The 13,774-nt window shown below is 36.1% G+C and overlaps 1 protein-coding gene across 8 annotated transcripts in view; it reads right to left on the minus strand.

Annotated features, from left to right (window-relative positions):
• KIF16B (kinesin family member 16B) overlaps positions 1-13,774 on the minus strand; it is a 294,883-nt gene that overhangs the window by 232,076 nt on the left and 49,033 nt on the right. For 7 of the 8 annotated variants that reach the window (XR_002136070.3, XR_016018232.1, XM_019714654.3 and 4 more), the window contains exons 4-10: positions 12,259-12,375; positions 10,158-10,255; positions 9,268-9,377; positions 6,621-6,763; positions 4,964-5,132; positions 4,634-4,765; positions 2,367-2,542 (exon numbers count right to left, since the gene is read on the minus strand). Coding sequence is in view for 6 of the 8 variants with exons in the window: in XM_019714654.3 (XP_019570213.3) it covers positions 2,367-2,542; positions 4,634-4,765; positions 4,964-5,132; positions 6,621-6,763; positions 9,268-9,377; positions 10,158-10,255; positions 12,259-12,375 (945 nt within the window). In the remaining 2 variants the exon portion in view is untranslated. The remainder of the gene's footprint in view (positions 1-2,366; positions 2,543-4,633; positions 4,766-4,963; positions 5,133-6,620; positions 6,764-9,267; positions 9,378-10,157; positions 10,256-12,258; positions 12,376-13,774) is intronic. The other variant, XM_074318293.2, reaches the window with a different exon arrangement.

Here is a 13,774-nt window from a genome sequence, read left to right on the forward strand (position 1 = left end):
TAGAGTGTAGTTCCTGTTCTGTTTTTTGATGTGGGTGCAGGTTCGATGGGTGAATCCAGTTTGTGAAAATTCATTGATCTGTATACTTACACTGTGTAATTTTTTATGTATATATAATACTTCAATAAAGCTATATATATATATATATATATATATATAGATAGATAGATAGATAGATAGATAGATAGATAGATCATATATATATAAAGTTTATATATATATATAAAGTTACATATATATATTTAAACTACTATATATATGTATATATAATTAGTAGAAGCAAATCCAATGCATGTCAAAATGTTTGCTTTATTTAAATTGTGCTTTTGAAACTCTAATGTACATGACATTTTGCTTGGCAAACACATAAAATTATTAAAAGTAGGAGTTTATTTTTACTTATCTGTACTAAAATAATCCTAGAAATGGAACTTTGATTTGAATAACATTCTCAATGAACCATGGCAGCATTTGGAATAAAATATTGTGGGACTATAACAATGTCATCAGAAAAATTTAAACAGAGATCGTTAATGGGCACTTAAGAACACCTGCTTATTTTATTGAGCATCACAAATTTCATTAATCTAGGATGAGCCTGTATTGTTTCACAACAATTTATAGCTTCATATTGTGATAAGTTATTTTAAATTGGGCTCCTGTTTTTTATTGTAATGTATTAAGTTTATCAATGAATTTTATCTTCAGCATGTTCTAAAATAGACTTAACCATCTTTTCTATCCTCACTACCAAAACTACAGCAACAAAAGTACTCCTTTAATTACAGCAGTAGTCTTTGGTCACAAAAGAAACAAGATAAAAGACCACAAAGTATAAGGCAACTGGCATGCACAGTATCTCTGAAAACATTCCTCAGACAGAATTTGAAAAATTTCAGTAAATTAGAGTTTTCCTGTCCATGTAATAAGGCTCCTTTCAAGGATTTCCTCAGTTTGATTTAAAGTGGCTGATTTTCCTTTTCCTTCATTCTTATAACTTAGTAAAACATTAAGTACAAGAAGTTGCACAAGAATTTTCCAAATACTTTCCTTCATACATAGTTTGGGTGATCCTATACAATCAGCCTTAAAAGTTTACTTCAGATAAATAATGTTTTAAAAACACTGAAAAAGATTCCAATAACAGGGTATATAAATAAAAATGGCTATTGTGGTTCACGTCGTAAGTTACATGAGCCTGGTAACATCACATGCAGCTGGACTACTTGTTCTGACAACTTCCCTTCACACACGGGAAAGCTCCACATCAAAAAGTAAAATGGATGTGGACATATTTTTAAGTGCAATGAGCAATTCCCATACAACTGTTGTTCACCACCTATAGCAAAGAGCTGTCAGGTGTATTTCAGGACACAGGAAACTCAGCAAGGTTTTTAACCTATCAATCTTTTCATAGGTCAAACCACTTACCAGATGTCAAGGGCTTCAAGGGCCATATGCTCCTAGATGGAAAGCTGCTCTGGAGCAAGTACTTTACATTTAAAGAAAAGTATTTTTTTAATGATACATTTTAGATATATCATTTAATATATCATTTAATTGTATCATTTAATGATGTATCATTTAATGATATATCTGTTCATAGGTTAAGAAAACAGGAAGAAATGTATCTTTATTTCTAACTCCAATCTAACTTGAACATTTTTAAAAGCTGTCCCTGATTTTCTTTCAGAGTGGACTTTCCTCACAACAGTCTAAACCTGTAAGAACCTAACTCACACTATTCATCAAGAATGTAACTCTGTATGTACACTATGCAGATGATAAAGAAGTCTACTGTGAAAAACACAAAAGGACGAGGCTCCTTCACTAGAATCCAAAAGATCCTGAAGTGAGGCTGTTTCAACAATCAGCCAGGCCCCAGGGACATCGTCTCAACCAGGCCACATGCATTTCACTGCATCACGATAACCACCTCTGTAATGGGCAAAAGACTCAGAAAGATGTGCAAACTAGTCTTTCTTTCTCTTAAAACACATTTTCAAGTCATAAAATGCATGAGTAGAATTTTAAATATTACTCCAAGCACTTCAGTTTCCTTCTACTAATGGAGATTATGCTGTTAATCCTATCGCATGTTAAATTTCCATCCATAATTGATAACTATTAGATGGTTAATCATTTTGAGTTTAGTGGATAAAATCTTACTTACACACAGAGCACATAACGCATATAAAGGCCAGTGAGAGGGTGATGTAAAGGAGAAACCAGCTAACTCATTCAAGCTTTACTTAAAACTTATTTACTCAAATCAATACAATGAGTGAGATAATTGTCTCATTAAGATCTAGAAATAGATGCCATTATTCAAAGAAAATTATCCATAAATCTCAGAAAAACCCAACCTGATTCCCTTGAGCAAGCAGCGTTTTCAGTCTGACTATTTCAGCTCGCAGCTCACGGATGAGTTTGACGTTAGCGTCCTCATTAATGGTAGGCTTGTTGATGATATTTTTGGCTCTATTTGCATAGCGAAGAGTACTTAGGGTTTCTCCATAATTGACATCAGCAGGTGAAATGGCTGTGAAGAATGAATTCAAAAAATAATTTATCTAGCTCTCTATGTTTCATTTAACACAAAGTTGGTTTGTAATTTAAAAGTCAGATTAACCCCAGGTCATTGCATAGACTAAATATTCATTGCCACAGTAATGAATATTAAAAATTATCTAGGATTTATAGTAAAGGTGTTCACTATACTAAATTAAATATCATTTTGCTCTTCTTAAGTATAAAATCAGCCATCTAACTAACTCTAAAATGAGATATGAGATACTCCACTGTAATTTAGGGAGTTTTCTCTATTAAAAATACTGGAAGAAAAGGATTTCAAGACTACAGTAGTCCCTGCCTCACCCATGGGGGTACGTCCCAAGACCCCCAGTGGATGCTGGAAACCACAGATAGTATCGAACCCTAATCAACTTCTTCAACTCAGCTGGAAATGTGGCAGCAGCTTCTTCACCGGCAGATGCAGCCTCGCCAGTAATTTGTCCATTTTTCAGTCCAAACTTATTCCTGAATCTGTGCACCCCTCCCTTATTTGCAGCAAATGGTTTGGTGTCACTTGTTTCAATGGACACTTTGCCGAAGTCTGTATATGTAGGCTCAAAGCTTTTTGGTGCAACATGTTGCCATCAATTGAAACATTTTCTGTTCATGGCTTCCACCCACAACTGTAATGCTTTTTCCATCTTAACTAAGTACTTATCACACTCTGTGACTGTAACTCTTACAGTTCGAGGTGTGACGGCAAAACTAGCACAAATTTCTTTTTCCTTCTTCAGAATTTCTATTAAATAGAAGATTTGCTTACTGTAGATCTTAGCAACTTCAGCATATATATTTTTTTCTTTCTTTATTAAGTCAAGAACTTTCAACTTTTCATTTGAAAGAAGCACTTTACAGCTTTTCTTTGGCATGTCTGAATTGCCAGTATCACTACTTTTGCATTTTGAGGCCATTATGTAAAATAAGGGTCACCTGAACACAAGCACTGCAATACCAGGACAGTGGATCTGATAACGAAGATGGCTACGAAGCGACTAATGGACAGGGAGCGTATAGAGCATGGATGTGCTGGACAGAAGGATGAGTCACACTGTGGGTGGGACTGAGCAGGATGGCGCAAGATTTCATCATGTTACTCGGAACAGTGCACAGTTTAAAACTTATGAATTGTTTATTTCTGAAATTTTCCATTTATTAATAATACTTTTGGACCAAAATTGACCGCAGGTAACTAAATACACAGAAAGTAAAACTGCTGACTGGGGGGACTACTTTATTTGTATTTCTCAATATTAAGTCGAAATTCACCTATACAATCCCAGAGCACGAAAATTTTTGAAGAGTCAATAGATCAGTTGATTATTTACCCTTTAAAGCTTTGGTTAATCACACACCCGCACCACCACCACCACAAACTTTAGGGCTTAGGTGACTATACAACTGCATGTGGTGTGCACACCCCAGGGTAGATCCCTTGCCTAAGGAATGCATGGCATGGAGAGTAGACATGGAGACAGGGCAAGGGAAAAGAGAAAGGGGGAGGAAAAGTGAGGTTCGTAGGGGAAGAGCTTTTGGGTTCTCCTTAACAATTATGTTCTCTTTGTACATTTTTTCCTCTCTTCTGCTTCTTTCAGTTAATTAGTGAAAATATAGAAGTACATTACTGTTACCATTATTTGTTATATGCATTGGGGCTCTTCCCTCCCCTCCCAGTTCTTAATTTTAAATTCTGCATTTACTGCTTTCAAATATAAAACAAAGTTGGGAAATCTTTTCTTTACGTCCTTATGATGATTTTCTCCTATCAGTTAAAAGTTTCTATCATATACTTTGAGCAGAGAAAAGCTGAGAGTCATTCTGCATGTATCACAGCTGGCATAACCAAGAACATGGCAAATTTATAGAACTAGAAAGAGGGAAAAAGTTAGTAATATGATACTGCAGACCAGATCACAGGAAGTGGTTTTCTTCAAGACAGAAAGACTATTATTTTTTTAACATAAAATAGTGTTATTTCCCAATGAGACTCTTTAAAATTAAATATTTACAGTTAATTCACATGAAACACTATATGTTGAGGAAAAGAACTTAAAATTCTTACTGGCAATCATGATAGTTTTAGAGTTTCCTCCAAGGCTATCTTTTAACAACCAAGTCAAAACAGAATCTCTGTAAGGCACAAAAGCTTGCTTCTTCTTTACATGAGGATTTGCTGCATCCTGAGATAAATCAGCTGTAGAGAAAAGAAGAAACACAGGACCGAAAAAAAAAAAATTACTAAAGTTGTTTTTTTATCCCCCCTCTAATTTGGCTTCGGAAAACCTTGAGGATATAACCTCAGTTTGTAAACATAAACATTTGTAAACATTAAACATAATTGCTGAGGGCACCACAAAGAATAAGAGGAGGCAGGAGACAAGTATAAACCTACCTAAGGCAGAAATGACATTTCCCAGAGTCACGAGGGATTTGTTAATATTCCCCCCTTCCTTCAGTCTAACCCCAGTGGCACCAGTGGCATCGGCTCGCTCACTTCCAGCAAGATCAACTAAGTGGATCTTACTCACAGTTTCACATGGCATTTCAGAATCAAATTTTGCCTGTAGTAAAACATAAAAGCAAAACTGAAGAAGTGTAAACAGTCCTGATGTTGTTTATGATACAAATTCTAATTATTTTCCACTCCTCACTGTGATCTCTCAGAGTAGGATTTTTGTTTTTGTTTTTTAATTGTGTTGTTTCATTGGCATTCTTAGTGATTATAAAAACTCCCAAAATTAAATTGAATATAATAGAACTACAGCATATGTGATTCTTAAACTTTCTGAAGAACTATTCCATTACTCAAATCACTCCGTCTTTTTCAACAAAGGCTTACAGAGTCTGACTGGGACGGAATAGGAACCTAGGCACAGAGAGGCAATCAGCAAAGGAAAATATAAATAAATAAATAATTAGTTTTGTTCTAATCTAGAAACTTCAGCATTCCAAGCACAATAGCTCTCCAAAGTATGATAAATATAGACAATTATGTAAAAGATCATTTGACCGTTATCCAATGCTAAAACATTTGTTCACAAATTATAAAAGACTGAAGAATCTTAAATACTATATCCCTTGATTCTGAATTCTACCAAAATCTTACTTTCCCAAAGACTTTTAACTACATTTACAGTCTGAACCAAAATGCCAAAAAGAAATTACCGTATTTCGATAGAAATGTAAGCCTATTAGGAACTGGGGAGGACCATAGTCATACTCTGCACTAACCAGAAAGCAGGAGAAAAACCAGTAGAGTAAATCAAAAGCAAAGGACTAACAAAAGGTAAAGATGTACAGAATTTATTGGGAGAGTTGTTCAATTGACCTCAGAGAACTTTTTTCATTTTCTTTGCTCTCTGATCGCCCTAGTTAATAAAATGCTATATCTTTGTATCTGAAGTGTTCAATGGTTAATATAGGCCAGGACACCCCCCCAAACTCCTAACACACTCTTAAGTTCTGGGAGGACCCCATATTTTTTGCGTTCCTGTGTTCTAGTAGCCTAGGTATTAAAATATTTAAACTCAACAATTTCCAGGCATATCCAAATGCCCTCCAACCCTTGATCAGAATGAATCCTTATATTTACTACTACTTTAAAATGTTCGTTTTCCTTTAATATGATTCCAATAATCACAATCAACGTTGTGGGTTGAGCTCCATGGAGTGATAATGTACAGCAGTGAGTTCCTCACCTTGGCCTCCAGCTGGCCTGACTTGAAATCCATTATCTCCCACAGAGCTTGCAACAATGAAAATTTTTGCTTAATTAAGCACAAAGCAAATTTTTTTATGTTCTGAACAAGGTGGAAGCCTGCTAAATATTTCTTAAGAGTACACATCAGGACATTTCAAATTACTGTGATTGTAACCACAGAGAAACTCAGCACACAGCACATGTTCAACTCTAATTAACAAGAAAATGACAGTCAGTCACCTTGGCCGGCTGCCGCTCCTGGTTCAACAATGATGGGTCCTCAGCTGGTGTTAATCAGCAAGTAAAGACCTCAGAGACACAGCCAAGCAGTCCCCACAGCTGCCCTTACCTGAGTGAACTTGATGGTGAAAATGGCATGAGACCTGCTACTGACGTCATTCATCCCAGTTGCTGCAGTGGTGCGATTGATATTTCCTGCATCCATAAGTTCTTCTACATCACCATAATTCTGTACTAAATGTTTGGATAAATCTGAGGGGGAAAAAAAAAGACGGAGTGAAGAAATCTTCACACATAGTAAATGGAATAGAAATTCACCTCTCTGAAATAAATACACAACTGAACAAATCTGTTGTTTGAAGATCTTACTTATTCCTACAGTGGGGTAGTTTATAATACACTCGGGAGCTGGGCTGCCTGGGATCTAATCCCAACTCTGCTGCTTACTAGTGGACTTACATAGTTATAGCCAAGTCACATAGCCCACCACAATGCCTCAGTCACCTCATCTGATAATGCATGTCTGACACACAGGGATAAATGTTAGCCATTATCATCAACCTTAATAGCATTAGTCATAGCACACAGAAGGGAAATATAAACACTAACTTCATGCAAAACCCAAAAGCATTTTTAAAAATCCTCTTTAAAAACGTTTTATTTATTTTCTTGGGAACATTCATATGGTTCCAAAGGCAAATACTACAAAAGGTATACTGTGTAAAGGGTATACCACACCCCCTGTCCTATACCCATCCCCAAGTTCCCTTTCTGACAGGCAACCCAATGTAATCAATTCCTCCATACCCTTCTAGAAATAAACCATACATAGACAGACAATTACATATATAACAAAGACATCTTTTTTTCCTCTCTTACACAAACCATAGTTTTGCATCTTGCTTTTTTTCTATGTAGTAATACATTGAAGAATATTCTGCATCAGTTAAGGTGGGTCCTCATTCATTTTTATGGCTACAAAGCATTGAATTGTGCCATAACCAATTTAACCAGTCTCCTATTGAGATTATAGAGGTTGTTTACATTTTGTTTCCAATTACAAATAATGCTGCTATAAATAATCTTGTACACATAGGTCTTTTGAAATGTGTGTGAATATTTCTGCAGAATAAATTCTTAAGAGGTGGAATTGCCTGATCAAAGTACATTTGAAATTTTGATAGATACTGCAAAATTGTTCTCCATAAAAGGCAATTTACACCCAGCAGTAGTAACACATAAGACTGCCTGTCTCCCAACACTGTCATATCCGGCTTACTTGTATCTGCCAGAGACAGGTAATAAATGTTATCTTGAAGAATTTTTATTTTGCTTTTCTCTGACTATGAGTGAGGCTGAGCATTCTTTCCTTTATTTAAAAATCATCTGTGTTTCGATTTCTGCAAACAATTTATTCACATCCTTTGTTCATTTTTCTACTTGGTTGTTGAATCTGTCCTTATTGATTTATAGGAACTCTTTATACATTAGGGAAATTAGTCCTTTGTCTGAAACTTGAAATGAAAATATTTTCCCCATTTGTAAGTTGTCTCTTTACTTTGCTTATGGTATTTCTGCCAAATATAAAGTTTTATTTTCCTTAACTTCAAATTTAACACTTTTATTTCATGGTTTCTGAGTTGCCAATCAAAAAATTTTAAAGCCTTCTCCAAATTTACGGAAAAAATTAGTAACCCATATTCCCCCAATCTTTGAATAGCAGATTTATTAGAAACTAAATCCCTATATGTATCTACATCAGATTCTGGACGTTTTACCCTGTTTGATTATTCTGTCTCTTCATATAGCCACTTTTTAATATGTTTTAAAATCTGATGAAACAATTAAAGAGAAAACATGAGGGTACAGTTAGTATAAAAACTATTAACAATAAGAGCTATTCCATACACCACAAAACAAATACATTGCCACACACCTTACTTTGGGCATAAAAGGCAAAAGTTCAATCGAAAATTTAATAAAATGCAAATGAAGTCTTATTGGTGTACCTGATATCTGCAAGTAAAAAAGGATAAGGAAACAGGAACATCTTTAAACCCATGACCAGTTCTCAGCATTGCCTCCAATGAGACACACATGAAGGACCACAGACACAGGAAAGAAGGTTCCTGTGTGTGATTCCTACAGGCCAGCCATTACTCACCCATCTTATGCAAAATAAGTGAGAGTAGCTTCATTATAAGAAAATGCTTAAATCCAGCCTATTTTTAAAATAATTAGCAAGGCCCAGCCCTTTACCTTACCCATCATTACTTGTGACATTCCTCACAACTGACTGTGACACAACTATCACAACACAAATGCTGAGAACCATAGCAACAGGAAATTCTGTAAACGCTCTTCTCAAAAGGTAAGATTCTTAGAATTTCCTTATGGTCGTATTTTACCATTAGGGTTAGTAAAAATATTCCGCTAAAATGCAATGCCATTTAAAAGAGACCGATTGTAGAGTTGCTTATCTTGCATTATAATATTGGAAAACGAACTGCCAAAGAGTTCTTACAGCCAGAGGAAATCCATGAGCAAACCCCACAAAACAATTGAATGCGCAGTGAAGTATGAATTCATTAAATGAACATTATGTAAGTGATGGCACATGTCATTTTTTTACTATAATAAACTGGCAAAGTAAATTAAAATTTTTAAAGCTCACCATTATCCTACGGTTTTCATTGAAACCATTATTTTTGCACAAATTCCCAAGAAGAATAGGGCTATGAAATATTCACTCTTACCTTCAACATAAGGTCCTTCTTTTGGATGCTCACGGACTCTTAAATTGAAGGTTTTAGATGACTTCCGCCTAAGTAGATCTCTCACACGTTCATTATAAATCTCTAAGTAGCTAAAAATGTTAAATAGAACTGAATTCAGAAAAATGATTTCAGATATCAATAACAACAATACTAGCAGCAACATGCATTTGTGGGTGGCAACCATACATCAGGTACTATGCGAAGCACTCCATGTGGATTATTTCATTTAATCCCTACAGTAACCCATAGGTAGGTACTACTATTATCCCCACTTTACAGGTTAGACAGTGAAGATTTAGGGTGATTGAAAGAACCTGTCCAACGCCACACAGCCACTGAGAGGTCAAGCAGCCATGAGAACCCTTGATTGCTATGTCTGCCCTCAACACCACTGACGAGTGGTTCCCAGAAAGGTTTAATTTCAAGAAGGGAAAAACACCTCAACCCTGCAGACTTATTTAAAGATTAGATTTATAGTGATCCTACCAACATAAATAACACAAGCCTTATTTAGCTAAAAGAATAAGGCAAGTGAATTGGGTATACATTTAAAAGTCAAAAAGCTTACTACATTAAAGCAAAGCGTCCAACATTAGTGTTTCTGACCAAACTGGGTTATTTCCACCAGCCTCCCAAATCCGAATCCAAAGTGTACCCAAGAAAGTCATTGAAAATAAAAGCGTTGTGAGCTTTATTTCCAATTATCATAGTACAGGAGGGGAAAAGGCAAACTCTCCCTTTAGGAACCCAAAGGCTTTATCCATTCCTTGTGCCTAAATACAAAATTTAATTTAATGGATAATTTAATCCAATAGATTCCTTGTATCCATTCCAGCCACGCTCACACTCACTCAGGCCACGGGCCCTACCTGACTTCAGTTCGAAAAGATGCTTCATCCCATCTGGTGGTTTCATTTATCCGACTGAAAAGCCCTTCACAGATCCGAGGTATTAAGCCAGAATCGCCCTGAGATGGGAAGAAGGAATGGCAACAGGTATCACTTGAAATAAAAGCTTCTGGTGATTCAGTTTACAATTTGTTGGAGTGGACTTAAGACTCATGGGGTCTGCATGCCAACCCCAGGTCTACCATCCAGGGCCCCAGACACACCACTTACCCTTCCAGAATTGCATCCTAGTCTCTGAAATGAGAGAATTGAGTTTTCTAATTTCTACATGCTGAGAAATATATATGTTTATTATATTACGGTGATATACAGTCATCAGCTGTTAATCAGTTAAATAATAGTTTGCAAACATTAGAAAACTCACTCTCTTTCACACAAGACGGTCTACAGCTATAGAATAAATGTTAAAAATCTGATCTGGTCAAATGACCAGAGAAGGTGAAATATACACTAAGCACAAAAGAAACACTAATGAAACCTCAGTAAGTCCTCAAAATAGCTCATCATTGTCTTAAAACTTAGGTGATAGGACCACATTAAAGCATGTAGGATATCACTCCTTTGATGCACTAATATCTACACAGGACTTCCTAGACAGGAAGATTTTAATATATTATATTACTTATATAATGTGGGCATAACCAATAATTTTCATGTTTCCGCCAGCATGAACAAGTTGATGAACCTCAGAATGATACTAAAGATGAGGCAAAATGTTCTTGTTAAGAAACCAAAACTTCAGAGCTTCAGTGTTTTCTTGTGAAGCACATCCCTACCTTCACTTAACCGGAAAAAAAAAAAAAATCAACACAGCTTTAAGAGATTTTTTTTTTACTTATACCATTAAATCAGCACCAATTCTTATCAAGGATAAATGGGCCTTTCATCATATTTGTTGTTCTTATTTTTTTTAATATTTTTTAAGTACCCAAACAGTACTCAATTGTAAGGTCAGAGTAATCAGTTGTAATTTAGGAGTGCTTTATAAATGTTTAACTTACATAAAATAGCTACTAGGGAATCAGCATGTAAATTTTATTTTTACAGAAGGCTTTTTTTTTCAAAGGCACAGTAAGAGAGTAGGAAGAGAGAAGTAGTGATAAAAGGAAATGCATCTATTTATTCTTCCCTATTTACTCCTCCGTACTTTTCAGCACTGAGGACTCTCCGCACAGCATCTATTTACTGATGTTAAGGAAAAGCCTGGATTTAGAAGCCAGGAAGCATGCACAGAAATACTTCCATCTGGAACGACCAATCCTCCTGTGCTGCACTCTTTCCACGCACCACCAAACCTTTGTGCTCCACCACCACTGTGCTCACCAGCAAGAAGCTCTCAAATCCTCCACTATCTCCACATCTAGAACATGCTACAGGTCAAAGAGTCAGTGAAGAGTTTTCACGACTGCACAAGAAAAGTAAAACACACAAGCACCTTCTAGATCTGGAGAAAACACAGATGAGATAAAGTTCCTGCAATAATGTCTAGTTTTCACTCTTCCACATTTTGGGACAAGTATAAGTTTGTTAATTTATATAGCATAACTACTAAACTTTACATACATACTATGTTTATAACTGCATAGATTTTATATAAACTTTAATTCTAACCCTTTTAATGTATTTGTTGGATTTATTTGGTACCTTTCTACCAAAGATTTTGATTTTTTTTTTACATTTTTCTTGGGGAAAAATGTTTTGAATAATTTAAAAAAGAACAGAGTTCAGTAATTTTATTCAAACTGTTGTGTTGGCAGGAAAGAAGAATAAATTACTTGTGGGCCCAGCATACTTTTTTGATAAGATTATAAAGCCTTCAAAAATGGAAAATGAACTGAGACTTGCATCCATTATTCATGGTTATAAACTTAAAACTGTTTCTAATTTAAAATCTCTCAAAGGAAATTTAGTCCAACTTATTACTGAGTTTTATCTTATTGCTAAAGAATGATCACAACATGAAAAGCAAGTTAGCACAGACCAAGGAGATAAAAGAGACAATTCTATCAGTCCAAAGAGAGATAATGAAAAATTTTCTTCCCACACAGTGTAAACAACGTACAGAATTTCCCATCATAGTGTATGACTTTCCCGATCCAGTTTGCCCATATGCAAAGACACAAGCATTATAACCTTCAAATGCAGATTTCACGACATCTGTGCCAAGGGTTTTGAAAACCTGAAAGCAAAAAAAAAAACACAAAAGATACAATTACCATGGATTTTAATAAAAGCCCCTTCATTATTGACAATATTCTTGAATGTCATTTTCATCTCATAAGGATTACACGATATAAATAAATCACAGCGGAACTATTAACAACAGAATATATGTGTGTACCTCAGTTTTTAATCCAAAGGAAACTTTCTAAGGAAAAAGCAACCCCGTTCTTTTTCCGACTTACATTAACAAAAAAGTTCCTGAAATATAAAAATGTAAACAAGGCAAAGTGACAATCATATCTACAAGCAGAGATGATTTTTAAATATGATGATTTACCATTTCAAAGTTAAATCAACTTACAAAGGTATTCATTCTATCAGAGCTTCCAAAAACTAAATATTCAATACCTGAAAGTCACAGCAGCCAAAAGTTATTGCCCAAACCATGCCACATCAATGCCATCATTTTAAGGGTCCAGTTATCCATGAAAACAAGGCTCTGGAGGTTTGGACAGAGCTGACTGATGGTGGGTATGGATGAGGGGGAATGGCTGTGCTCCCCTTGAGTCAGAGTTCAGATACTTTTTCCCCATTGGGTATTTGCCCAGGATGGAGAGGGCTGGAAGATGAGCTGTGTGGAGACTGGGGTTACATCTACAAGGGCCTCAGCCCATGCCTGCGGTCCCACATAGGTGCAAAGGGTCGCTCTAGGGAATGAAAGGGGGTGAAGGACAAATACTTCACCTAGACAATACAGATGAGGCAAATCAAGATGCCTGGTCATCCTAGTTACACCCCGTTGGGAAGGAGACCAACCAAAGCTTTCCAAACCCCCACAACCCTTCATGCTGCCCCTGTCCTCTCGGACTGGCACACTAAAAGCACATAAAACATCGCCTTGCTTTAAAAACAAGGCACATCAGCAGCTAAAGAGATATCGAAGCGAGGGAGTGTGATCAGGCTTTCAGTCAGAGCCAGGAAAAGTGAGGCACTGCTCTGTAGAATCACCAGAGTCCAAGATGGGAGCTTCATCAACGCCTCAGGAGTGTCTGAGTGACGCCAGGTCAGCAGGGGCCTAGGCCTTCTGGCCAGAACATCCAGCCCTTAGACAGGGCTGTTAAACACCGGCCATATTGATCTCTGCTCCACATAAACCATCCCTGCTAATAACACAGCCTGTCATCCAAGGATAAGATAAAAATACAGTCAACTGGACTTCAGCTTTCTTCAGGCACCATCTTCCCACCACCTTGTTTGGAATTTGTTTCCTTAGTCTTGTTAGTCAAAGATTTACAAACTGTCATTTCAATGGAGTCACCTCCACAAATGACCAGTCGCATTTATTTTGAGTTAAGTTTTATCCATTTCAGCTTTTGGGAGCTGATATTTTCTAATCTTATTATCAAATTCTGATG

This window comes from Rhinolophus sinicus, chromosome 13, assembly GCF_057876585.1.
Source record: "Rhinolophus sinicus isolate RSI-liver-muscle chromosome 13, RSI-T2T, whole genome shotgun sequence".
NCBI lineage: Eukaryota > Metazoa > Chordata > Mammalia > Chiroptera > Rhinolophidae > Rhinolophus > Rhinolophus sinicus.